At 59.1% G+C, this 25,951-nt stretch overlaps 1 protein-coding gene across 1 annotated transcript in view; it reads left to right on the top strand.

Annotated features, from left to right (window-relative positions):
• The window catches only part of PLXNB1 (plexin B1), a 29,296-nt gene extending 3,599 nt beyond the window's left edge, over positions 1–25,697 (top strand). Inside the window, exons 2-38 of the mRNA XM_081159568.1 lie at positions 749–801; positions 1,473–2,585; positions 3,387–3,569; positions 3,923–4,051; positions 4,169–4,269; positions 4,575–4,707; positions 5,190–5,346; positions 5,649–5,757; positions 5,844–5,952; positions 6,349–7,035; positions 7,241–7,363; positions 7,551–7,673; positions 8,085–8,178; positions 8,262–8,434; positions 8,595–8,746; positions 10,167–10,272; positions 10,454–10,590; positions 10,905–11,081; positions 11,296–11,467; positions 11,603–11,845; positions 12,579–12,743; positions 12,822–12,970; positions 13,630–13,730; positions 13,820–14,037; positions 14,124–14,302; positions 14,463–14,529; positions 14,762–14,908; positions 15,611–15,779; positions 16,056–16,159; positions 16,240–16,324; positions 16,539–16,711; positions 16,856–17,016; positions 17,101–17,248; positions 19,141–19,205; positions 19,352–19,427; positions 20,325–20,399; positions 21,599–25,697. Of these exons, the coding sequence (XP_081015694.1) occupies positions 1,479–2,585; positions 3,387–3,569; positions 3,923–4,051; positions 4,169–4,269; positions 4,575–4,707; positions 5,190–5,346; positions 5,649–5,757; positions 5,844–5,952; positions 6,349–7,035; positions 7,241–7,363; positions 7,551–7,673; positions 8,085–8,178; positions 8,262–8,434; positions 8,595–8,746; positions 10,167–10,272; positions 10,454–10,590; positions 10,905–11,081; positions 11,296–11,467; positions 11,603–11,845; positions 12,579–12,743; positions 12,822–12,970; positions 13,630–13,730; positions 13,820–14,037; positions 14,124–14,302; positions 14,463–14,529; positions 14,762–14,908; positions 15,611–15,779; positions 16,056–16,159; positions 16,240–16,324; positions 16,539–16,711; positions 16,856–17,016; positions 17,101–17,248; positions 19,141–19,205; positions 19,352–19,427; positions 20,325–20,399; positions 21,599–21,703 (6,402 nt within the window). The 5' untranslated portion in view covers positions 749–801; positions 1,473–1,478 and the 3' untranslated portion in view covers positions 21,704–25,697. The remainder of the gene's footprint in view (positions 1–748; positions 802–1,472; positions 2,586–3,386; positions 3,570–3,922; positions 4,052–4,168; positions 4,270–4,574; positions 4,708–5,189; positions 5,347–5,648; positions 5,758–5,843; positions 5,953–6,348; positions 7,036–7,240; positions 7,364–7,550; positions 7,674–8,084; positions 8,179–8,261; positions 8,435–8,594; positions 8,747–10,166; positions 10,273–10,453; positions 10,591–10,904; positions 11,082–11,295; positions 11,468–11,602; positions 11,846–12,578; positions 12,744–12,821; positions 12,971–13,629; positions 13,731–13,819; positions 14,038–14,123; positions 14,303–14,462; positions 14,530–14,761; positions 14,909–15,610; positions 15,780–16,055; positions 16,160–16,239; positions 16,325–16,538; positions 16,712–16,855; positions 17,017–17,100; positions 17,249–19,140; positions 19,206–19,351; positions 19,428–20,324; positions 20,400–21,598) is intronic.
• Positions 25,698–25,951: the final 254 nt, after the last annotated feature.

Genomic DNA, 25,951 nt, shown 5'->3' with positions numbered 1-25,951 from the left:
AGATGCCTGGCTTCCATAGCCCTTTAGGACTTAGAGCTCAAAGCAGGGAAGTGTGCATGAGTCTGTATGGGGGTGTCTGAATGTGAGTGGAGGTGTGTATCTTTGGTATGTGGGTGTGACATATGCCTGTGCAAAGTACGTGTTTGTACGCTGTGTGTGTTTCTGTGTAAGAACGTGCTCTCTGTGGATGTGTCTTTGTGCAGGTGGCTAAGTGTGAGTGGTGTGTCTGCCTGTGTTTCTTTGTGTACAGATTGTATCTGCATGTGTCTGTGTGTGTAAGCACCTGTGTGCTTGCACATGGATGTGTGCAAGCATCTGGTGGTGTGTATGCTTCTCTGTGTGTGTGAGCATGTGTCTGCTTGTGTGCTGTGGCAGTTTGGACTAAGACAGCCCCTGGCCTCTATGGAGGTATGTACCTGGGTGCCTTGATGGGGTGGAGTTTGGACAGAGGGTGGGAATGGGAGAGTGCCAAGAAGGGAGAAGGGGCTGCAGGGGGACAGGGCTGTGCTGGGTGCCCAACTGAGCCCTGCCAGTCCTTCCTAGCTGCCCTTTCCCAGGCCCTAAGGGTTCCTGGTTCCGCTGCCCTCCCCCTCCCTGTGTGGGCTCTGAGGAGGCGTCCCCTGTGGAATGTTTGGTGGCCGAGGGCCAGGCTGGGCCCAGTTCCACCAACAGGCTGGGCAGGGGGAAGGGGGTACCTCTATGCTGCCTCCACATGCCCAACTTCATGCTCTGCTTTCTCCCTGGCTAGGTGACTCCTACACAGGTCATGCTGTTGTCTCCTGACCCAGCCGGCCCTGCCAGGTGAGCCTGACCTCACCCCTAGGCCTCTGGGAGTAGTGTGACTCCCACCTCTACTGGGAGTTCTCCAGGGTGGGGTCCAGTCCTTCAGGCCTCCTCCCTGGTGGCCTGAACCTCGCTCTCCTCTCCAGCCCTTTGGTTCTGTGCTTCTTACCCTTCTGGATTCCTGCCTGAAAGGCCCTTCCTCCAATTCTTGCCTTGCCCTAACATGCGAGTGGCCCTTGGGGCTGTACCCTCCCTCCTTCTGCCCAGGAGACTGACATCTGTGAAGAGGGGCCGCCCCTCCTGGGCTCTGTGCCCGTCCTTCCCATCACTTACTCTCTCCTGCCCCTTCTAGGCTCTGGTCCAGGGGGATGGGATGTTTCCCACGTCTTTGCCCCTCTAGCCCCTCTCAAACCCTGTGGTGGGTGACACAGGACAGTGCAGGGTGAGGGTGGGGTCAAGGTCTCCTGAGAGAATAGTGCTTGCAGAGAGCGTGTAGTGTTGAAGTTTCCAGGAAAGATCGCTTGATCTCTTGCTAGTAGTATGTGGTCCTGGCCCACAGTGCCTCTGCTCACCCCCCCCCCCCAAGGTTAGGAGAGGCATTTTGGCAATGGCATAGCCCTATCCCTCACCAGAGACCCCATGTTACTCAGGTGGCCACATGAGCCCTGCTCCACCTCTCTTCCTGCCAGGTGACCATGCCTGCCCTCGGCCCAGCTCTTCTCCAGGCGCTCTGGGCCGGGTGGGTCCTTACCCTCCAGCCCCCTCCACCGGCTGCTTTCACTCCCAATGGCACACATTTGCAGCACCTGGCACGGGATCCCACCTCTGGCACCATCTACCTGGGGGCCACTAACTTCCTGTTCCAGCTAAGCCCGGGGCTACAACTGGAGGCCACTGTGCCCACTGGCCCTGTGCTAGATAGCAGGGACTGCCTGCCGCCTGTGGTGCCCGATGAGTGCCCTCAGGCCCAGCCCACCAACAACCTGAACCAGCTGCTCCTGGTGAGCCCAGAGGCCCTGGTGGTGTGCGGGAGTGTGCACCAGGGCATCTGTGAGCAGCGGGGCTTGGGGCAGCTCCAGCAGCTGCTGCTGCGGCCAGAGCGGCCCGGGGACACCCAGTATGTGGCTGCCAATGACCCTGAGGTCAGCACGGTGGGACTGGTGGCCCAGGGCTTAGCTGGGGAGCCCCTCCTGTTCGTGGGGCGGGGATACACCAGCAAGGGGGTGGGGGGTGGCATCCCTCCCATCACCACCCGGGCCTTGCGGCCACCGGACCCCCAGGCTGCCTTCTCCTATGAGGAGACGGCCAAGCTGGCCGTGGGCCGCCTCTCAGAATACAGCCACCACTTCGTGAGCGCCTTCGCGCGTGGGGCCAACGCCTACTTCCTGTTCCTGCGGCGGGACCTGCAGGCGCAGTCTCGAGCCTTTCGCGCCTACGTGTCCCGTGTGTGCCTCCGGGACCAGCACTATTACTCCTACGTGGAGCTGCCCCTGGCCTGCCAGGGTGGCCGCTATGGGCTGATCCAGGCGGCAGCCGTGGCCACGTCCAGGGAGGTGGCCCGGGGGGAGGTGCTCTTTGCAGCCTTCTCCTCGGCCGCTCCCCCCGCTGTGGGCCGGCCCCCGTCGGCGGCCGCGGGGGCAGCCGGGGCCTCCGCCCTCTGCGCCTTCCCTCTGGACGAGGTGGACCGCCTTGCCAATGTCACCCGCGATGCCTGCTACACCCGGGAGGGCCGCACCGAGGACGGGGCCGAGGTGGCCTACATTGAGTATGACGTCAATTCCGACTGCGCACAGCTGCCTGTGGTGAGTCCCAGCGCCCACCCGGCTCGGAGGCCGCGGGCCAGGCACGCACTGCCAAGCAGCTGCCCAGGAGCCCGAGGGGCGCTGCTGATGGTGTGGGGGCTGATCGGGTCAACGGGAGCTACTTGCTTCGTGTCCGGGTGCTGGAGGGGTACCTACGTGGCATTCAGGGGGACAGAGCCATCGGGTGGGCTTGGATTGGGCGCTGAAGGGGCAGCATTTGTGTTAAGTGGATTGACAGGGTGTTTGGGGTTCTGGGGTATGGGACAGCCATCTAGTAGGACCTGTTCTTTCAGGTTTTTGAGCAAGAGGGCAGGTGAGGTTGAGAATTATTTGACTCTAGCCTCAGGATAGATTTAAAAAGGGAAGAAACTGCACATGGTGGGACTGAGTCAATGAGAAGTGGCGGGGCCCAGGTGCGTGGTCTTGGGGACAGTGGTTCAGGAAAAGGCTGAACTTATGCATCCACTGAAAGAAGCAGCTCCCAGGCCGGGGATGGGCAAAGGTGGGGCCCCAGACAGGTGGGGATCAAAAGAGGAGGAAGGAGCTGCTGGAGACTATCTGAGGCAGCTGGAGATAAGGCACCAAGGCAGGGTTAAGGATGTGGCTGTGGGAGATGTTATCAGGGAGGGCTGGCAGAGAGCCTGGGGGCAGGGGTGAGGTTTTCCCAGGAGGCCAGCAGAAAAGACAGAATTGTTCATGGAGAACTGGCAGCGAACCAGGGAAGGCAATGGGGTTGTCCAGGAGGATGGGGCAGGGAGGTTATCCACGGAAGGCCTTACTGGTGCTTCCTGCTGCCTGCAGGACACCCTGGATGCTTATCCCTGTGGCTCAGACCACACACCCAGCCCTATGGCCAGCCGTGTCCCCCTGGAAGCCACGCCAATTCTAGAGTGGCCAGGGGTTCAGCTAACAGCTGTGGCAGTCACCATGGAGGATGGACACACTATTGCTTTCCTGGGTGACAGTCAAGGGCAGCTGCACAGGGTGAGTCCACAGGAAGTACTGGGCCCTGCCCCAAGGTCTGGAGGGGACAGGCTGCTGGGGACCCAGCCTGGGCAGAGCTACCCCTGTGACCCCTTGGCCTGGGATATGGCATCATGACATGCCCCCAGCCCCAGGTTGGGAGAGATGACCTGGGCTCTTCTTCGTAGGGTTGGGTTGTGTTTAACTGTGATCCCCACCCCTTCTGATCCCCCCTTCTGCCCCCAGGGCTGGGTGGTGTGACCTGTACTGCCTACGAGGAAATCTACCTGTAAATTGCTTCATTGTGGGGGAAGGGGGACCTTGGGCCTGTGGCCATGGACTTGCATCCCAGACCTTATGGTTTCTGATCTCAGGTGTACTTGGGCCCAGGATGTGATGGCCACCCGTACTCCACACAGAGCATCCAGCAGGGGTCTGCGGTGAGCAGAGACCTCACCTTTGATGGGGCCTTCGAGCACCTGTATGTCATGACCCAGAGCACAGTGAGTGCCAGGCGAGAGCTGGGGCCTGGCTGCTGGGAGGGGCCTTGGGCTGGGCCAGGGACCCATATGAACCCTAGTGTTTAGATGGCTGGCCTCAAGTCCTCTTTGCTGTCTCAGCTTCTCAAGGTTCCTGTGGCCTCCTGTGCTCAGCACCTGGACTGTGCATCTTGTCTTGCTCACAGGGACCCATACTGTGGGTGGTGTGTGCTTCTTGGCAGGTCAGTACTCCATGGACTCCCGACCCAACCCCAGCCCCAGCCCGAACCCCAGCCTCATGCCCTCAGTGCTCCTGCATCATTGCCCTGTCCAGGATTCCTGGTCCTTGGCCCTTGACTCTGACCCCCTGACCCCTGTATGCCCCAGTCCCCCACTCCATCCTGCTACCCTGGGTATCTGTGCCTTGCCAGGGCACACCCAGCCTGGTGTCATAGCCCAGCTGAGGATACTACCCAGATCTCCAGGACTGTAGGTGTCCCTGCCCCATGAACTTCCAGTGGCCCTGACACTGTCCATTCTTGCCTAGGTGCAGTCGCCGTTCTGAGTGCTCGAGGGGCCAGGGCCCAGAGCAATGGCTGTGGAGCTTCCAGCCTGAGCTGGGCTGTCTGCACGTGGCAGCCATGAGTCCTGCCAACATCAGCCGAGAGGAGAGGAGGGAGGTGAATGACCGGAGCAGGCGGATCCCTGGCCATGGGTTGACACGTTTTTTTTGTTAAATATGTCTCTTGATTTCAGAGAGAGGAAGGGAGAGGGAGAAAGATAGAAACACCAATGATGAGAGTCATTGATTGGCTGCCTCCTGCACATCCCCTACTGGGGATCGAGCCCACAACCAGAGCATGTGCCCTGATCGGGAATTGAACCCCGATCTCCTGGATCCTAGGTCGATGCTCAACCGCTGAGCCACACAAGCCGGGCAGCAACACCTTAGATTTGGTGTCAGGTGCACTAAATACCACAGGGCCTTGCACAGTTCACTTCTCTTGGGGCCTTGCTTTCTCTGTTAGTAACCAGGCCAGAGGGTTCCGTGAAAGCCCAGGGGCTGGTGGCCACTGACATTTGCCTGTGTTGGGTGCCCCATAAGCAGAAGCCCTGATCTGCTGCCCAGTGTCTCTGACAGCGTGTCCTGTCCTCTCGGCAGGTTTTCCTGTCAGTGCCTGACCTACCTCCACTATGGCCTGGGGAGTCATATTCCTGCCACTTTGGGCAATACCAGAGTCCTGCCCTGCTGACCAGCTCTGGTGTGATGTGCCCCTCCCCAGACCCGAGTGAAACCCCAGCACTGCCGAGAGGAGCCGGTGGGTGAGAGAAGGGGCCAGCCCTGGGCCTGGGAGCCCTGCCTGCCTCCCAGGGGTGTGGTTGGGGTGAGGTGTGAATTCATGCCAAGAGCCCAGAAGGGACACCTTTCTCTGAGTCCTCCCACTAGTCCTCAAGCCCCTAAAGTCCCAATTTTGTTCCCAGGGGACTATATCCCCCAACCCTGAGTACCCTTCCCAGATTTGGGTGCTAACCCCACTCCATGTGGCCTCGGGACATTGGCTTGGGGTCTGAAAATCCCTCCCCACTCCTCAGCGCTGGCCCTCTCTCCCCCCCTTTGCAGACCACATTTCTGTGAGTGTGGAGCTCAGATTTGGCTCTGTCGTGATTGCCAAAGCCCCCCTCTCCTTCTATGACTGTGTGGCTGTCACTGACCTCCACCCGTCTGCACAGTGAGTCCCTCACCCTGACCCCCAGGCCCAGGGCTGCCCTGTGATGCCTCCATGGTGCCCGTGCCCCATGGCTGTGCTCTGTGCAGGTGCCAGGCCTGTGTGAGCAGCCGCTGGGGGTGTAACTGGTGCGTCTGGCAGCACCTGTGCACGCACAAGGCCTCGTGTGACTCCGGGCCAGTGGTGTTCAGCCAACAGGTGAGCGTGACTCCGGGCTGGGCCACATGGGGGGTTTGGGGTCCTCTGGTAAGCATGTCTCTGATGGCCCGGGGTCTGTGTGCCTGCCTGCCCATGTGAGGCTCCATCGTGAGCACCTGAGCTGCTGTGTGCGACAACTCACTGGAGAAGGCTGCCCACCGTCCGGGAGAGGACGTTTGTAGCTGAGCGGCAGGGAGGTCTGGGCCTTGTGCCCCACCTCAGCACAGAGGCCCGGAGCCTGCCCTCCCCTCCTCTCCTTTGGAGAATTAATGGGCTGTTTTTGTTTCTCTTTCCCTTGGTCTCCTTTCCTCTTAACACATCCTTTGCCTGCCTGCTGCCTGCTCCCGCGCCCGCCTGCTGAGTGGCCCCTCCTGTCTTTCTCTGCCTCCCCCTCAGAGCCCGCTTCTCTCCCCAGCCTCTCCTGCCAAAGATGCACCCACCCCCTTCCCACCTGCAGCCCCCAAGGCCACGGCCACCCCTGCTCCTGACACCCTTCCCGTGGACCCTGGGGCTCCCTCCTCAGCCACAGCCTCAGATGTCCTACCTGGGGCCAGGCCATCCCTGCTCAGCCCCTCAGGGCCATGGGGAGGTCCCAGCCCCACACCTGCCTCAGCCTCCACAGAGCCACCCCTCCACGAGGAACCCCTCCCTCCCAGCCCCCTGGACAGACCTGGAACCACTGTCCCTGCTCTCACTGACTTCCAGCCCACGGCTACACCTGAGGAACTCTTGGCCCCCCACCCATCATCCTCAGATGCAGTGGCACTGCCCCCTGCCCCTGCAGACCCTGGCCCTGAGGCCCTCCCCTCCGAGGCACCCCTGGACCAGCCCCCCAGCACTGCTCCCGCCACCACTTTCCCAGGGGCCACTGGCTCCACGAAGCCCGCTCTGGACTGGCTCATGAGAGAAGGCGGCGAGCTGCCCGAGGCTGACGAGTGGACGGGGGGTGACACGCCCGCCTTCTCCACTTCCACCCTCCTCTCAGGTGATGGAGACTCGGCCGAGCACGAGGGCCCCCCCGCCCCCCTCACTCTCCTGTCCAGCCTTGACTACCAGTACGACACACCCGGGCTCTGGGAGCTGGTGAGGCCCAGCCCAGGAAGGAGGCCTGGGGGGGGACTGGGGCGGGTGCAGCCCCTTGCTCGCCTTGCGGTTCTGCATCAGCAGGGATCAAGGGGCAGGGTGGGGACCGCAGCCCCGCGCCAGCCTGGCCCCTGGGCTTCTGTGTGGGAAAGGACCGCGGCGACAGGGTGGCCTCCATAGCCTGCCTTGCTCTTGGTGCCTGCAGGAAGAGGTGAACTGGGGGGCAAATTCCTGCCCCTGTGTGGAGAGTGTTCAGGGCTCCACACTGATGCCAGTCCACGTGGAGCGGAAAGTAGAGCTGCTGGGCAGGAACCTGCGCCTCTTCCAGGTGAGTGTGTCCTGCTTGTAGGTGTGGCCTTCTTGGCTATTGGCAAACTATATACAAGTCCAGGGGAGCAGGAAGAGGGCATGGGCCCAGGTCTCAGACCCAACCCAGGGGCTGTGCTGGGGTCCCTACGGGGCTCCCCAGGCCCAGCTTCTGAAGCTGCCCCGACAGCCTTGTCTTCTGCCCTCAGGACAGCCCGGGAGACAATGAGTGTGTGATGGAGCTAGAGGGCCGCGAGGTGGTGGTTGCGGCCCAGATCGAGTGTGAGCTGCCTCCAGATACCCGGTGCCACATCACGTGCCAGCAGCACCAGGTGCAGATCTCAAGTGCCTGGGTGGGCATGGGTGCCCTGGCCACAGGCTGGCCAACCACAGGTGGCTGCACCGCACTCATCCCAGCCCAGGTTCTGACCCTGTGACCTGTGGGAGTCTGGGCACCCCATCTCTGACCTCTCATCATGTGTCCCATAGGGTCCCTGTATCCCAGCTCTGACCTCTCACTCAGTGGCCCTACCAGGTCCCTACACTCCAGCTTCACCTCTGGCCCTGTGTCCCTGAGGGGTCTTGGTAGTTCTGACCTCTGACTCTGTGGTCTCATGGGTTCCCTGCACCCCAACCCTGACCTCTGACTTTGTGTTCCCACAATGAGTCATTTTGGTCCACCCCCTCCCTAGGCCTGCTGCCTCCCCCAGCCCCAGACTCTGACCCCACTCCTATTTCTCCAGCTCAGCTATAAGGCTCTGCAGCCGGAGCTCCGTGTGGGGCTGTTTCTGCGCCGGGCCGGCCATCTGCGTGTAGACAGTGCAGACGGGCTGCACGGTGAGCTGCCTGGGGCTGCTGGGGCTGCTGGTGGTGACGGCTCTCCCAGGCCTGCCTCTCACATCCGTCTCTGCCTCCCCCAGTGATACTGTATGACTGTTCTGTGGGACACGGAGACTGCAGCCACTGCCAAACTGCCATGCCCCAGTATGGCTGTGTGTGGTGCAAGGGGGAACGTCCACAGTGCGTGGCTCGGGAGACCTGTGGTGAGGCTGAGGCTGTGGCCACCCAGTGCCCTGCGCCGCTCATCCACTCGGTGTGTTGAAATGCTGGCGCATGTCTCCCTCACTGCGACCCTTGGAGGGAGGGTGGGCTGCTGTGGGTCCGGGGTCCCAAAGAGGGGAGGCTGGGCCTGTCTCTCCATGCTGCCTGGGTCAATAGGTGGGTGGAGGTGAGCAGTCCTTGTCCTGGAACAGGTGGAGCCACTGACTGGGCCTGTAGACGGAGGCACCCGTGTCACCATCAGGGGCTCCAACCTGGGCCAACATGTGCAGGACGTGCAGGACACGGTCAGGGTGGCTGGAGTGCCCTGTGTGGTAGACGCTCAAGAATACGAGGTCTCCAGCAGGTGAGCTGGCTGGACCAACTGGAGCATGGCATACCCTGTGGGCTCCATGGTGGGCTTTCCTGCTCAGGGGCGCCCACGCAATACTCATCTGCCCTCCCCTGTCCCTCTTTCCTTGGTTCTGGTCACCATGCTTCAGTGCTGGGGTTGCTGTCACACACAGACCTGCAGCTTCCTGACCTGGGCTGCTGCTGGGTCATTCCTAGGCCGAGGGCCTGGTCACTGCCTAGAGCTGACAGGTGACTCTGCTCCCTGGCTCTGCCTAGGTTTCAGGGTGACCATGGATATAGTTGTGGCAGCAGGGTCTTCAGATCCCATACAGCTGTGCTCAGGGGCTGCCCTTTCCCCTGACTACCCTTCTTCCCTGAGCACTGTCCTGGTCAGGCTTCTCTAAGGAGCAGGTTTGCGGCGGACCTGCTGAGTGCCAGGATCCTCCATCCAGTCCCGGGACCCCTTTGCCTTCTCAGGCTCGTGGCCTACAGAGGTTCTGGCTCCTACTAACCTGGCTGGGAGTTGCAGGGTCCCCAGAGTGCATACATGGGCCACTCCCAAGGAGATATCCACAATCAGTCCCAAACCAGCTGAATAACAGAGTTACCTGGGAGCCTGCTCAAACCACCACAGAGCAGATCCTTAGACTCAGCGTGGAGATCTGCATCTGTGGCCAGTGTTGGGCCAGGAAATCTGTGTTTTAAAGAAGATTTTGCTAGAGCATATAGTTTCCCCTAAATGGTTTATGACTGAGAACTCTAGGTGACTGTCTAGACTGTTAATGATTCTAGAACCACAAGACTGAAGTGGTTTATAAGTGATTAAAATGTATTATGGCGGAAGCCTCTGCTGGGGAGTTTACACATCGCTTGTTCTGTTTTCTCAGTGACCGTAACAGTGTCATGGAGTTAAGCCACTGCAGGCTTCACATTGTGCAAATGAATTTGCCCTGAGCTTCTGTTTTCTGGCCAGGACCCAGTGTTTTCTTAGATTGCTCACTTTCCGTTCATGTTTATCCCCAGACCTGATGAGAGGCTTTCAGGGACTTTTTTTTCCACAAGGAAATCAACTTTCCACCACTTTGCGAGTGGGGCTGTGCATGCGTGATGGTGGCCAGCAAGGCGCATGCGTTAGCTCAGCAGCTTGCCCCACAACCTGCCCTACAGGGCTCTTTTGTAAATCTGTGCCACACAGAAATTCTTTCTTGTTAGGGGCTTGGGTTCGACCTGAATGGTTGAAACCAGGAGTGTTAATTCCCAGATTCCAGCCTCCTGGAACGCTGTAGTTCTCTCCAGAGCAAGAGGACTTCTGTCAGTCTCATGGAGGGTGGGAGTGGGGAGACTGCCTGACCAAGTGGGGCAGGGAGGGCAGCCTGGGTGGTCTGAGGGGCCCTTGGTATCGCCTGGCACTCCAGCCTTCCTCGTGCCCACAGTCTCGTGTGCATCACTGAGGCCAGCGGGGAGGAGGTGGCAGGCACTGTGACAGTGGAGGTGCCAGGAAGAGGACATGGCGTCTCAGAGCACGACTTTGCCTATCAGGTGCCTGACTGCTGATCACCCCCAGCTGCCAATGGGCCACCCCCTCTGGTGGCTCCTCCCAGCCCATCTGGTTTCGCCCTCCTAGACTTCCCAGCCCAGGGCCTTTTTGTCTCCCTCAGGCTCCCCCACCTCTGTTCCTGGCCTGACGCCCGGCTGTCTATCCCTGTCCCCCTTCCCACAGGACCCAAAGGTGTATTCCATCTTCCCCTCACGAGGCCCCAGAGCCGGGGGCACCCGCCTAACCCTGAACGGCTCCAAGCTCCTGACTGGGCGGCTGGAGGACATCCGAGTGGTAGTTGGAGACCAGCCTTGTCACCTGTGAGGGCCGCTTCCCCATTGTGCAAAAGTCCATGCACTCCAGGGTGGGATACTGGGGAGAACAGAGGTGGCCAGGGCCAAGTCTGCTCCATCAGGTGGCCAGGCCCTCCCGAAGCTGGGGCTGTCGTGGGAGTGTAGCCTGCAGGGTCCCCCGCGGAGATGGCAGTCAGCCCTGAAGGGAAGTGAGCTGAGGCTTGAGTGGGTCCCCTATCCTGGAATCATCCCTCCTTCCCCCGCCACGTGGACTCCTCCCAGCTCATCACGTGCCCCTCTGGGCAGCCTGGCCTACCTCCCACCCTGCCTCCCTTCCCCAGGCTGCAGGGCCAACAGGCGGAGCAGCTGCGATGTGAGACCAGCCCACACCCCACACCTGCCGTACTCCCCGTGGCTGTGCTGTTCGGGGCCGCTGAGCGGAAGCTTCAACACAGCCAGTTTGAGTACACGTCAGACCCCAACGTCACCTCTGCAGGCCCCACCAAGAGCTTCCTCAGGTGCTGGGTCGGGGCCGGCTGCGTGGCGTGTGGGAGGGAGGTCTCTGCAGGTCCAGTACCCGTGGGGTTTGTAGGGCTGGGGGGGGGCTGGGACTCACGCTGCTGGGGAGAGGGCCTTGGGCTGAGGCTGGGGCTGAGCCAGCCTGGCTGGGGCTGGGCTGTGCTTTAAAGCCTGGTTCTTGCAGTCATGCGTAGCTCACGGGCTGTGTTGCAGTGGAGGGCGTGAGATACAGGTCCATGGCCAGAATTTGGATGTGGTACAGACACCAAGAATCCGGGTGACTGTCTCGCCAAGAGCACTGCAGCCGGGCCAGGGGCTCGGGCGGAGGCGCCGCGTGGTCCCCGAGACAGTGTGCTCCCCTGGAGCCTCCTGCGGCAGTCATCAAGTAGGACACCCATGGGCATCCCCTGCCTGTGCTGGGCTGTCACCCACCTCACCCCACCCCCGCCCTGAGGACACCGTGGGTGGTGGGTGCCACCCTTCCTGCAGCCCTCCGCTGACCCTCCCCTCGCCCCCCCAGTTTGAGGAGCCCTGCCGCGTGAACTCGTCCCGGCTCATCACGTGCCGCACGCCTGCCCTCCCGGGCCTGCCCGAGGACCGCTGGGTCCAGGTGGAATTTATCCTCGACAACCTGGTCTTTGACTTCGCCACGCTGAGCCCTACCCCCTTCTCCTATGAGGCTGACCCCACTCTGCAACCCCTCAACCCTGAGGACCCCACCACGCCATTCCGGCACAAGCCCGGGAGCGTGCTCTCTGTGGAGGTACTGCTTCTGCTCAGACGGGGCAGTGCCCGGGACCCTCCATTTGGCTGGACAGTATTGCTGTGTGGTGGAGGGGGCTCCGAAGGGGGGGTGACTGCAGAGCAAGGGCCAGTGGACGCACCTGGTGCCTCACCCTTCATGTGGGAGGGCTGAGGGGGCCGGCGGGGGGTGCCTAGCCTGATGCCTGGCAGGGCCTGGCTCCTGACATACTCCATGGCAGGCATCTGAATGACAATATGTAAATGGCTTGGCACACACATTAGGTGGGTGGCATGGCACACAGTAGCTGCCTGGCTGGTGCCCATTTGAGAGCCTGACTCATGCAGACACACACTTGGCATGTGTTCTTACACATGCAGTAGGTGGGCAACCCATTATCACCGACCCAGTGGAGCCAGCAGACATAGTAGGGGCTGTGGCTTTGGTAGGCAAGTGGGCACAATTTAGGATAACTCTCTAGTCTTTAGACTTTTAGCTCTGGTAAAGTTGAGACTTGAAAAAGAATGATAGGGAAAGGCATAGCAGGGTTGGGACGGGGATTGGCAGCTTGGAAGACACCCATGGGACTGCCACCCACATACAGGGGAAGAGGCGCTGAGGCACCGTCAGCCCTGCTCCTGGGAGTGGGTCTCAGGACCATTCCTCCCACATTTGGGGAGATAGGATCTGAGTGGCCACCAGCTCATCCCCCCAGGGCAGATTCTGAGTGACTGATCAGTGACCTGTGTTCCAGGGTGAGAATCTGGACCTTGCAATGTCCAAGGAGGAGGTTGTGGCCATGATAGGAGTCGGGCCCTGTGTGGTGAAGACGCTGACCCGGCACCACCTGTACTGCGAGCCCCCTGTGGAGCAGCCCTTGCCCCTCCAGGAGGCACCTGATGCTCTGCCTGAGTTCATGGTCAGTGGGCAGGCCCTGGGCTGGGCCAGGCACTGGGCGTGTGCTGAAGCCTTGCTCACGGGTGGCTTCCCCATGCAGGTGCAGATGGGGAACCTGCGCTTCTCCCTGGGCCATGTGCAATATGATGGCGAGAGCCCCGTGGCTTTTCCCATGGCAGCCCAGGTGGGCTTGGGAGTAGGCACCTCTCTTCTGGCTCTGGCAGTCATCATCATTGTCCTCATGTACAGGTGGGTGCCACCAGATGTGGCTGGGTTGGGAAGGGGCAGATTAGACTAGGTGTCAACACACTTCCTATAAAGGGCCAGAGAGTAAATATTTTAGGCTTCTTTGGGGTCAGGTGGTCTCAGTGGCAACTGCTCAGCTCTGCCATTAAAGTGTAAAAGTAGCCATAACCAGTATGCAAACACATGAGTATGGCTGTGTTCCAACAGATCTTTAAATTTTTAAAAAATTTTTTATTGACTTTAGAAAGAGGAAGGGAGAGAGAATCATTGATTTGCTGTTCCACTTACTGCTGCATTCATTGGTTGATTCTTATATGTGCCCTGACCCAAGATTGAACCTGCCACCTCGGCATAGCAGGATGATGCTCTAACCACTGAGATACCCGGCCAGGGCCCCAATAAGTCTTATTTATAAAAACAGGTCATGGTTATTTGGCCTGATTATAGTTTGCTGATCGTTGTGCTAAATTGCCCTGGGCTAGACAAGACATAGGTGGGTATGAATTGCCTGGGATGGGACAGGCTAAATTATTTTGGGCTAGGCCTTGGCTTGGCTGGGCATGGCTGGGTCCGACTATTGCTAGGCAGGCCTGGGCCAGGTGGCACCAGCAGGGGCTCCATCCTCCTCCAGCCTTTCTCGTCCTGCCCTTGGTACTGAGCAGGAGGAAGAGCAAGCAGGCCTTGAGGGACTACAAGAAGGTCCAGATCCAGCTGGAGAACCTGGAGAGCAGTGTGCGGGACCGCTGCAAGAAGGAGTTCACTGGTAAGGCTGCAGAGAGGGGACCCCAGGCTCCTAAGCCTGCTGCCATCACATGGGCTGAGCGCCCAAACCTGGCCCCTTCTGCTCAACAGACCTTATGACCGAGATGACGGATCTCACCAGTGACCTTCTGGGCAGCGGCATTCCCTTCCTTGACTATAAGGTGTACGCTGAGCGGATCTTCTTCCCTGGGCACCAGGAGTCACCCTTGCACCGGGACTTGGGTGTGCCTGAGAGCAGGCGACCTACTGTGGAGCAGGGGCTGGGGCAGCTCTCCAACCTGCTCAACAGCAAGCTCTTCCTCACCAAGGTGCCAGCCCTGCCCTGGCCCCACCCTGGCTCCCCCACCCCTTCTCCATCCCCAGGTTTCTGAATCGGCCCCTTCCTCCCACCCAGTTCATCCACACCCTGGAGAGCCAGCGCACCTTCTCAGCTCGGGACCGTGCCTATGTGGCGTCTCTGCTCACCGTGGCGCTGCATGGGAAGCTGGAGTACTTCACGGACATCCTCCGCACCCTGCTCAGTGACCTGGTGGTCCAGTATGTGGCCAAGAACCCCAAGCTGATGCTGCGCAGGTCTGTGTGGGTGTTGGAAGCAGTAGGGGCCAGGTGGCTTTGCATATCTGGAGCCAGGAGATGAGTCAGGACTTCCAGGACCTGGGAGTCTACAGAATAGAGAGCCTTGCAGCCCCACCTGCTGACCCTGCCTCCCTGCCCCACTTTCCTGTCATCCCAGGACAGAGACCGTGGTAGAGAAGCTGCTCACCAACTGGATGTCTATCTGCCTCTATACTTTCGTCAGGGTGAGGAAGGCAGAGGTGGATGGGGCTCCCCTTCAGGGAGGGGCAGTCTCCAAACCACGCAGCCACTGGCCCCCGCGCAGCTTGTGCATGCCTGCCCAGAATGTCCTCAGTCACCTTAAGCCTTCTGTAGCCTACATCCTGTCCCTTTCCCCAGCGTGGGTCGTGTCCCATACACCTCTGCCCCATGCCTGTCACCTGCCCCAGGGGCTCTAACTGCCTGCCACTCCCCCAGGACGCAGTAGGGGAACCTCTGTACATGCTCTTCCGTGGAATTAAGCATCAAGTAGATAAGGGACCAGTGGACAGCGTGACTGGCAAAGCCAAATACACCCTGAATGACAACCGCCTTCTCAGAGAGGACGTGGAGTACCGTCCCCTGGTGAGGGAGTGTGTGTGCGTATGTGTGTGCGCGGGAGTGTCAGTCTCGGTGGGGTGAGGAAGGTGAGCGTGTGTGATTGTGGCTGGCTGTGCCTGGGGATAGAACCAGCTGGACCTCTGGGAAAGAGACCTTTAGACTAACTTAGCAGGACAGAATCCTGAGGATAGGGTCTCAGAAGGTCCTCAGGCTTGGGAGGGGGTCAGAGTGGCCACAGCCAGGGTCTGGGGAGCAGCCCACACTGCCTGGGACAAGTCCCAGTGCTTACTGCCCAGGGCCTGAGTGTTCGCCTGGCCATGGTCTCATTGTCCTGTCCGGGTGATGTGCCCACCAGGCTGGGAGCCACCCTGCAGATGTCCCTCTGGGTTTGCTTTCCCCTTAGTGACCTACCCAGAGTTCCTTTGGAAAAATCCCAGTCAGGCTTCGCCAACCCTGCTTGTCTGTTAGGCTGGTGGGAATGAGCCTCAGGTGCCTCAGCCTTACCGGCTGAGTCAGGAATCTGGGGACCCAAGTTAAGAGGGACTTGTGCTCACTCATTTTTTACCATATACCCCATAGATATTTACGAGAGCTCTGTGCTAGGTACTGGGGCCACAGTGGAGGGAGCTGCTGATGGCTTCTCATGGGTTGTCCCTGTCCTTGGCCTGTGTCTTCATCATCCTTCGTGTGGCATGAGCCCTGACTGCTCCCATGTGTCCTGTGTAGACCCTGAATGCGCTGTTGGCTGTGGGGCCCGGGGCAGGAGACGCCCAGGGCGTGCCCGTGAAGGTCCTGGACTGTGACACCATCTCCCAAGCCAAGGAGAAGATGCTGGACCAGCTTTACAAAGGAGTGCCTATTGCCCAGCGCCCAGACCCCCGCACCTTGGATGTCGGTGAGAGCGGAGGGGAAGGGTGGCTTGGGGACCTGAGCCAGAGCTGGGCTGGGCTGGTCCTGGACCTGCTCTGCAGGCAGCTGTCGCTCAGTTCGGGTGGGGGCAGAGCTGGGCTGTAGAGCGATGACCTCTCACCTGGTGAGAGGCACCTGCTCCTGGTCTTCAGAGAGGATGGGTGGGGCTGCCCCTGCTGGAGGGCCTATGTCCCCGTGGAGGAAGAAATAGGTTCCAGGGTGTCCTGGAAGCCCTGGTCCAAGCCCCACCTTGCCCTTGCAGAGTGGCGGTCTGGCGTGGCTGGGCATCTCATTCTTTCGGATGAAGATGTGACTTCTGAGGTCCAGGGTCTGTGGAGGCGCCTGAATACGCTGCAGCATTACAAGGTGGGGTGGGTGGCAGTTGGAGGAGGGGTAAGGGGTATGGTGGGGGTGGCTGGGGGAGGGTCACCAGCTGTGGTCAGCAGGTCCCAGATGGAGCAACTGTGGCCCTGGTCCCCTGCCTCACCAAGCACGTTCTTCGGGAAAACCAGGATTATGTGCCTGGAGAGAGTGAGTACTTCCCACCCCCACCGCCGCCCTCTGCCCTTGCTTTGCGCAGTCATGAGGAAGGGAACTCTGGACCTCAGGGTGGGCTCATGTCTACTTCCACTCCACCCAAAAACGCCTTCCCCAGGTGCCCCCACCTCTGGGAGTTGGCAGGACCCCAGAACTCAAGGGAGGGGGCACCTGATGAAGGGTGACAAGTGGTGGGGACTTGGCACAGGGACGCCAATGCTGGAGGATGTGGATGAGGGGGGCATCCGGCCCTGGCACCTGGTGAAGCCAAGCGAGGAGCCAGAGCCTCCCAGGCCGAGGAGGGGCAGCCTTCGGGGCGGGGAGCGTGAGCGAGCCAAGGCCATTCCTGAGATCTACCTGACCCGCCTGCTGTCCATGAAGGTGGGTGGGGTCTGGGCTGGAGCGACAGCATCCACTTGTGGGAATTGGGGGTGGTGTGGGGCTCACATAGGACTAGTGCCATGTGTCTGGGGCTGAGGTCCCGGTCCCCTTGCTGACCACACCTGTGCTTCCCAACCCCTGCAGGGCACCCTGCAGAAGTTTGTGGACGACCTGTTCCAGGTGATTCTCAGCACCAGTCACCCCGTGCCCCTCGCTGTGAAGTACTTCTTTGACCTGCTGGATGAGCAGGCCCAGCAGCATGGCATCTCTGACCAGGACACCGTCCATATCTGGAAGACCAACAGGTGGGAGTGGGGCCCGCAGGCCGGGTGCGCAGGGCCTCTCCTGCCTCTGCAGCTCGCTCACGGCCCTGCCCGCCCCGCCCGCAGCTTGCCGCTGAGGTTCTGGATCAACATAATAAAAAACCCGCAGTTTGTGTTCGACGTGCAGACGTCTGATAACATGGACGCGGTGCTGCTGGTCATCGCGCAGACCTTCATGGACGCCTGCACCCTGGCGGACCACAAGCTGGGCCGGGTGAGTGGGCCGGGCTGGGGTTGGGGGACATGGAGGTCATGGGTGGGGCAGGGCAGAGTGGTCCAGGGGTGGGCGGTGCTATAACACACACAGATTCCAGGCTGTCCCAAGAATGTCAAGGAGGAGGGCTATGGCAGGTCTGTGCCTCCAGGCCCCAGGCCAGGCTTTGTCCCTGGCTCCCTAGGAGGTGGCGGTGCCTCATCCTTCAAGCAGAGCAAGGGCAGGTGCTGGCGCTGATTCACAGGGTTAAGACGTGGCCGCCAGTGCAGCCTGTGGGGTTGGCAGGAGGCCAGGGCCACTAGGTGAGGGCTTACCCTGGGGGTGATGGAAGCCACTGGAGGCCTAGAAACGGGATGGGGTGGGTGGATGTCAGACTTGAGTTAGGCGGAGCCTTCTGGCAATTGTGTAGTGGGTGGACTGGAGCCTGAAGTCCACAGAGGAAGCTGGGCTGTCCTTGGGATGAGTAGTGGCCAGGTTCAAGGTGGACAAGGGGGTACAGGGCAGGCAGACGCTGTGGGTTGGATGTAGGGGATGAAGAAGATGGAGGGGTCATGGGGGATCCCCGGGCTCCTGGTTGGAGTGAGCTCAGACTTGGAGGAGGTGAGCCCAAGGCGATGGTGGGGCCACTGGGCGGTTTCCAGGTGGAGATACGGATTCTGCGATCGCAGGGCAGCTCCAGGCTGCCTGGTGCATTTGGTTTCTGAGCGTGGTGATGTCTGCCTGCCCCATGTAGACCAGAAGGGAGAGCCTGGGGGCGTGCCAGGCGTGGAGGGAGGTGTGACCAGGGTAGCTGGGAAGCTGAGAGAAGTTCTCAGGGCTGTCTGGTAGCACAGAGGGTGGGGTTGTGTTGTCACTGTAGTCAGAGCCCAGAGAGTCCCATGACCTATATGAGGTCACCCAGTAGGCAAGGCCCTCACAGGTCCACGACTGGGCTCTGCTTAGTCCAGACCCTGGCAAAGTTACCCTTTGACCTCTTGAGAGAGATAGCTCTACACCTCTGTGAAGAACAGTGGAAAGTTCCACTCCAGTGCAGTCTTTTTGAACTTTTGCTCTGCCTGCAATGAGCTAAACACCTCAGGGCCACAGCAGGACCCAGGGGCCACCTCCATGGTACTTGCTATGGTTTTCTTTTCAATCTTCACACTGCCTCGCCTTCCCAGCAAAACTTCAGATGCTTCCTGGGTAGCTCAGGAACGATCCAAACCAGGAGCGCCAGGTGTCTCCCACAGAGAAGGGATGCACCCTGCCTCGGCCCAGGGCTCCTGTCAGGAGGGCGCAGCGCAGTCTCACCCCAGCCTCCCAGCAGCGTCCGGATGAGGCAGCAGGTCTAGAGAATGGAAGCCTGCTTCCCAGAGCCCACAGTCCCTGGGCCGAGCTGGGAGTGGCCCTCAGTTCAGTGGGAGAGGATGTGTCTGGGTGTTGTGAAAACTGTGGGCTCTGATTTCAGAGATTTGCTTCAAATCCCAGCTCAGCTACTTGAGAGGGAGTTGGCCTGGGCAGTTGACTTCATTTCCTGGTCAGTTTTGTGATTTTTAGAATGATCACATGGGGAATGGATAGCACGTGGAAAGCAGCAAGGGCTGTACACAGCACCGCCCTCTGCTTGCCCTGCATGCCAGGTTCCCTGTAGGTCCAGGTGGAGGCATTCAAACTGAGAAATGACCTTGGAGCAACCTGAGGAGAAGCTCCAGGGGACGAAGGCAGGGACTGGGCTCAGTGGAAGGGAGGGAATGGAGGAGGTCCTTGCAGAAGGAGATGGGCTAGGGTGACCAGCCATCCCTGTTGCCTGGGACTTGGGGCTCTTAAAACTGAAACAGTGCTGGGGAAGTTGGGATGGTTGAACATGCTCACGGCTCTCTTCCTTCGTTCCCCTTTCCCCTGCTGGCACCCAGGACTCCCCCATCAACAAACTTCTGTATGCTCGGGACATCCCCCGTTATAAACAGATGGTGGAAAGGTATGAGAGGGCAGGGGAAGGGCCTGGAGGGGCAAGGGTGGACAGATCGGCGGGTATTTACAGCTGAGGTCCTGGGGTGGCCCGGGGGGGGGGGTGAGGAGTGGGTTTGTGTTCCCAGCAGCTGCTGTCTCCACAATCTCTGGCAGGTACTACGCAGACATCAGACAGACCATCCCCGCCAGTGATCAAGAGATGAACTCCATCCTGGCTGAGCTGTCCCGGGTACGTCCCTCCTTCTGCTTCTTGGGTTAAGCACAGGCCTCTTGCCATGATGATCCCGTCCCCTTCACACTGCTTTGCAGGGAAATTTTGGGGACCTCAGCAGAATGTTTCAGTTGACACTTTAAAAGACCAGAGCTCCCAACATTTCATCAGCAAGCAGCAGGGGGCCTGTCTTGACAGCCGCCACCTCGCCTGACTCAGCGGGGTTCTGGGATGCCCGCATCCCTCGGTCGGGTCTGTGGATCACAGCCCTGGGGAGGCGAGGTTATGGGGACTCAGTGCGGACTCCCCGTGTTGGCCCTCGTGGGCCTTCTGTTGCTCCGCTTCCCCGGGTGGTGTGGACATGCTCCACCTACTCCTGAGCAGCTCAGCACCAACCCCAGGAACTTATAAACTGTTTCTGAAATGATGATCGCAGCCTTAGCAATAACAGAAGCTATGATTTGGGGGTGTTTCTGTGTGAGGCGCTTTGGTTATCTTCTCGTTTGACCCCCATAAGAGTTCCACAAGTTAGGTGATATCCACTCCTTTGTCCCGAGGTGTCCCTACGGAGGCGCCTGGGTGTGAGCGCAGGGAGGACTTGAGTGAGATCAGAGCATCTTTCCCTCTTGGCTCCACAATCACCTGGGATGACACAGCGTCCCAGCCGGAGCCCTGAGAGGGACAGAGGCAGACCTGGGGTCTCTCCACCAAGGAGGCCCCTTGGCCCGTCCTGTCCTGTCCTCGTTGAGCACGCCTGACCTGGGATCCCCCGTCTGTAGAGGGGCTCTGCTTCCTACTGCAGGGCTCGTCCCTTCCTCCACCTCCCAGGCCCCCTGCTCCCCCACCCCTTCCCTGGGTTCTAGGCCTCCTCTGGTGGCTGGCGGCACCCCTCTGTCATCTTTCTGTTCTCCCTAGAACTACTCTGGAGACCTAGGGGCACGAGTAGCCTTACATGAACTCTACAAGTATATCAACAAATACTATGACCAGGTGGGCAGAACCCTGGGCCCTGGCTGGGGGGGGGGGGGGGGGATGTGGGAGGGTGTCTGGCCCTGTGATTCTCATGGGCGGCCTTCGGGTCTCCCCCTGGCACAGAGTAGGGGAGGGGCTGGGTTCTGGGCTTGGAAGCACTCTTCAGACATGCTTCCCGGTATCGGCTGTGCTCTTACCTGTCCCCACCCAGCACCCGGGCTCCTCTGCAGGGCTCCCAGGTGTGGTGGTGGTGATGGGTGGCTAGGGATCTGCCAGGGCCTGGAGATGGTATATAGGATGTGTTGGGAGGGACACATAGCTGCCATCTCCACCCTGACCTTGCCTTGCTCAGATGCCTACCCTATGGGTGGCAGCATACGGTGCACGGCCACCCCTGTGGCTGCGGGCCCAGCTGGGCAGCATGGGCTGCCAGAGAGGAGGGTCTAGGCACAGGGCCAGGGGTGAGTGAGGTCACAGCTGTCTTTCTGGGGGATTCTTGGGCTGGACTTCAAGATCAGAGCGCCCATCAGTCAGCCTCCTGAGTGTCTGCCCAGATGTTTGGGTGGCATCAGGACATGGCCGGTGCTGCTCAGAGATAAGGAACCTGCCCCAGGCCTGGAGTGAGACAGTCTTTTAACAAAAGGAGTGACGCACAGTGTGAAGTCCAGGCGCTTGCTCCAAGTGGTGGGGGCCGTGGTGTGGGGGAAGCAGGGGACACGGCGGGCAAGCCCCTCCTGGTTCCCACCGTTCTCTCTGTGGCGGCCCCCATTTGTGGTCAGAATCTGTCTCCCCACCCACGAGCCCCACAAGGGCAGGATCACATCTGTCGTCGTCGGGTCCCTGCTCCTTGCCCAGCGTCTGGCACATGGGAATTCAGGAAATGCTTGTTGCCTGGTGGGTGGGGGAGCAGGATGGCTGTCGCAGGGCCTCCAGGGGGCGTGGGGAGAAGGCTGGCGTGGCAGGCGGGGCTGGCCTCCATGGAAAACATGTCCCCGGAGGAGCTGGGTGTCTGTTACCACGAGCGCTCGGTGCTTCAGTGCCCGCCTCACTGGCCCTTAAAGCCGGACCCACTGCATGTTCCGCCCTCCCACTGGCGAGGCCCTGAGGTCACGCAGGAAGTAGGGAGGGTGCCCTGGTTGTCCCCCGTCCCTGAGGAGGCTGTTGAAGTCTGCCACAAGGCCAGGAGGTGTCCCTGACGGGTGGCCTCTGCCTTTCAGATCATCACGGCTCTGGAGGAAGATGGCACCGCCCAGAAGATGCAGCTGGGCTACCGGCTGCAACAGATCGCAGCGGCCGTGGAAAACAAGGTCACCGACCTGTAGGCCCGCGAGCCCTGCGTCGCCTCGGCGCCACCTGGCAGCCCTGGGGCCTCGGGGAGACCGCCTTCGTAGATGCCTGTAGTGCCTGACCAGCAGAGTTAGTGAAGGTGGCCCTGTCTCCTGGTGGCTCTGGCTGGGCCCTGCTGGACTCGCCTTGCAGGCCTGCGGCCGTGAGGCTGATGGGGTGGCTCCCGCCTGCTCCCCGAGCCCAGTGACCCTGTGGGCTGCTTTCTGTGATGTCAGTCTGCGGGGAGTCGGTACGAAGGGCTTCCAGAAAGTGGCTGGAAGGGCCTCCAGCCGCGGGGGAGGCTGCACTGTTTCTGAACACCGGCCTTTATCTCTCGGGACTCCAAGAGGAAGGAGAAGGGCCCCAGCTGTCCTGTCCTCCCCTCCACCTGCCCCGACCTCAGTTTAGCCGCCTCCGGCCTTTGCTGCTGCCACGATCCTAGGTCCGAGAGACGAACACCTTTTCTAGGTCACTGTGAACTGACCCCTCAGAAGGGTTGACTGCCTTAGGGCCTCCCTGGCTCCGAGGCAGCCAGTGGTGATGGGCATCTGCTGCAGGGGGGCCGTGGGGAGAGTGGTGGCCACACTGACCAGCTCTTCATTAAAAGATAACACACTGCGTGGCGTCTGATGTGTGGGCTCCACCCAGCCCCTCGGTTAGAAGGGGGGTGCCAGCTGTGTCTGGCAGGCACCCAGGGTGGTGGGAGAGGTAGTGGGACTGGCACCCTGGGGGAGGTCTCATGGCCCCGAGTAATGCTGCAGATTGCAGGGCTGGCTGGGCTCTCCCCGGCTCTGGGGCAGAGCTGGCTGGAGTCAGAGATGCCCTGAAGGAAATGAGAGCCTCATCCAGGACGGGACTGGGGAGGTCTGCGACTGAGGTGGCGGGGTCTGCAGTGTCCGGGGGGTGCCTTATCTGCAGTTGGAGTGTTCTGACTCCTCCACTCGTGTGTCATTTGTCTGGAAAGGGACTGGGAAAGGATGGCATCATTGCAGTCAGCACAGGCAGAGTGGTTCACTGGGTCCTTTCCCACGGCCCTGTTCCTGAGGTCTGCCCCACCCCCAGCCTGGGATGTTCTAAGGGGCTCTTGGATTCTGGGTTGTCTTCTAAGTCAAGGCACCTTGGGTGGGGGCTCCTAACCCAAATGTCTGCCTGCATGAAGGACACCTTGTATGGTTTTCCTGATCTGTAGCTGGAGGTGAGCTTCAAGGCTGTCTTCCTGGGTCTCATGTTGCTGGCTGGGTCTATAGGGCTGGGGATTGATGTCCCTCGACTGAGACCACCCAGGCCAGCCTGGGGCCCTCAGGGTCTTCACAAGGCTCTCCCCCGTGGCTCTGCCTACTCCCATAGCCCAGACCCCAAACTGCCGGTTAGCTGATCGATAATGTGTCATGGATCTTCCTTTTAAAGTGTTCCGTCTTAATTAAGGATGATGGTTTTTATCCAATTCCATTTACCAGAGATTGTGGTGTTTGAAAGAAATTTCTTTCTTTTTTAAAATATATTTTTATTGATTTCAGAGAGAGGAAAGGAGAGATCGAAACATCAATGATGAGTCATTGATCGGCTGCCTCCTGCACGCCCCCTACTGGGGATGGAGCCCGCAACCTGGGTGTGTCCTGACCAGAATCCAACTGCAATCTCCTGGATCCTAGGTCGATGCTCAACCACTGAGCCATGCCAGCCAGGCAGGAATTTATTTCTTGACTGTAATTTTGGGGTTTTATTTATAAGCTTTTTGATTACCTGGCAGATAAGAGTACTTGAAACAGAATGACCCGTGGGCTGTCCCCATGGCCAAGGAAACTGCAAGTCTAAGACCGAAGGTTGAGTTGGGTAGCAGTGTACTGCCATCTTCTGGCCACTGTGAAGAATTTGTTTGAAAATAGAAACAATGAGGAAAGATCTAAACTCAGTCATGCTAGGGCTTAGTGGGTAATTTTTTTTTTTTTTTTTGATAATTTTTAAATTTTATTTTTGTTTAAAATATTACAGATGTCCCTTTTTCTCCCCAATGACCCATTCCACCCCGTCCCATCCCCCTCCCCAGTCCCTCTCCCCACCATTGTCCATGTCCTTGGGTTGTGCATATATGCATATAAATTCTTTGGTTACTCTCTCCCCCTCCCACCCTCCTCCATCCCTCTGACATTCGTCAGTCTGATCTATGCTTCCATGTCATTGAATCGATTCTGTTCATCAGTTTATTAAGTTCTTTAGATTCCACATATAAGCGAGATCATGTGATGTTTGTCTTTCTCTGCCTGGCTTATTTCACTTAGCATGGTATTCTCCAGGCCCATCCATACTGTTTAGTGGGTAATCTTGTTTCTAACTTGAATTCTGGTTTTAGATATGAGATGTGTGTAAAGAAATGGTTGAGGGAGTATAACAGTGAGTGACTAGTCAGAAAAACTAACCACTGTGGGTATTTCAAACAGAATATTGATTATAAAAGTGTTGGAGGGGCCCCCAGAAGGGCAAAAGGGGGTTAAAGTTACCCAGAGATTAGTGACCACAGAAGCCTCAAGCGGGCATGGGGACAGTCATGTAACCTGCAGCCTCTGGCCTCTGGCTGGCGCCTGCGAGAAGCTCACGGATGCAGCAGGGCATCCCTACCAGACACACTCCAGAAACAGTGAATAGGAGCCACCGGGAAGAAAGGCTTCATGGCTCTTTATCTGAACCTTTACCACTCCTGACCCGTCTATCTTCTCCAAGATCTCAGGCTGGGAGCCAGCTCTGGGAGGCAGGAGGCCTGGATTCCAGTTTCAGTTCCTGCCCCCCTGACTGGCTGGGCCTCTGGGGAGCAGGGCAGGGACGTTCTGGCATGTGCCAGGAGCCACCCTATACTATGGGGTTGGATCTCAAGTTGCCACCTGACAGGAGAATGGCAAACACCAGAAAAGAGGGAAGGGAAAGGAGTTAAAGGAGAGGAGAACTGACAGCTGCAGGCATCAGGGAGCCAACTGGCTCCCACCAGTGGGAGCTGGAGCTGCAGGAGAGGCTGCCCCTGCCCCTCGGTATAGAGGATGCCAGGGGAATAATCACCCTGCCTCATGCTCCCCCACCTTCCAGTCTCCTGTGGCTCCCCCTGTTGGACAAGCCCCCTGAAAGCCAGAGGGCAGGGGTGGCTGATGGGCACAGACCTGGAGGTCAGCTCCTGACTGCAGAGCAGGTGGGAAAGCAGCCAGGAGGGGCCTGGCGGGTGTACAGCGGTGCTTTGTCACTCAAGGCCACAGGGTTGCTGCCATAGCAGGACTTGGTCCCTGGCCTTGGAGCATCCTCCCACACCCCGTGTCCTGGGAGGTGCTGCACAGTCTACCTGAAGGACCTCGGGAACCTCAGCGCCGTGGGGCTGAATGGGCCTCCTGGCCTCTCTCCAGGCTGGGTGGGATGCTGAGTGTGCAAGTAGGGGCCCAAGGAATGCATAGCTACAGGCTGTGGGGCTTGTGTTCTGCATTTACAGCTTCACCTCAGACGGATTCAGCTGGGGCGGGACGCAGACCCTACCCGAGGTGCGGAGGCCAGCACGCCTGCGTCCCTCACTCCTGCTGAAGTGTGTGCGGGCGCTTCCAGCCCCGGGCCGAGAGGGTCCCTTTCACCTGCTCCCAGCCCAGCTTGCTCACCTGGAGTCAGCGCAGAGCTCATTGCTTTGTGGGTGTTTGTGTCTGGCCTTGGTACTGACGGCCTTGGTACAGTCTTTTTTCTGAGCTTTAGGTTCCTCTTCTATAAGATGTACGTCCTTAAGCATCTTTCCAGGCGGGGCATCGTGACATTACTGCCATACAAGCAGCAATTTAATGTAATCAGTAAAACAAGTAAAGGATTCATATTGAAATCTCTAGGCCCATGAGTAAAACATTTGGGTTATTTTAAATAATTTATTGAGCCCAGCCGGGCGTGACTCAGCAGTTGAGCATCGACCTAGGATCGAGGAGATCGGGGTTTGATTCCCGGTCAGGGCACATGCCCGGGTTGCAGGCTAGGCAGCCGACCAATGACTCTCATCTTTGATGTTTCTATCTCTCTCCCCCTCCTTTCCTCTCTCTGAAATCAATAAAGATATGTTTTAAAAATAATAATTTATTGAAGAAGTATATTTTTAAATAAATTTTTAAAAATAAATGTACATTTAAATAAATACTAATTTTAAAAATTAAAAATAATCAGATGTGTAAAAATTTGTATCTGGCACTAGCAGGCTGTAGGTAACGGGTCTCAGCCTGCACAGAAGTAAACAACCC

This window comes from Miniopterus schreibersii, assembly GCF_964146895.1.
Source record: "Miniopterus schreibersii genome assembly, chromosome: 15".
NCBI lineage: Eukaryota > Metazoa > Chordata > Mammalia > Chiroptera > Miniopteridae > Miniopterus > Miniopterus schreibersii.
Note: the sequence above shows the minus strand (reverse complement) of the source record. Positions and strands in the feature narration are given on the sequence as shown.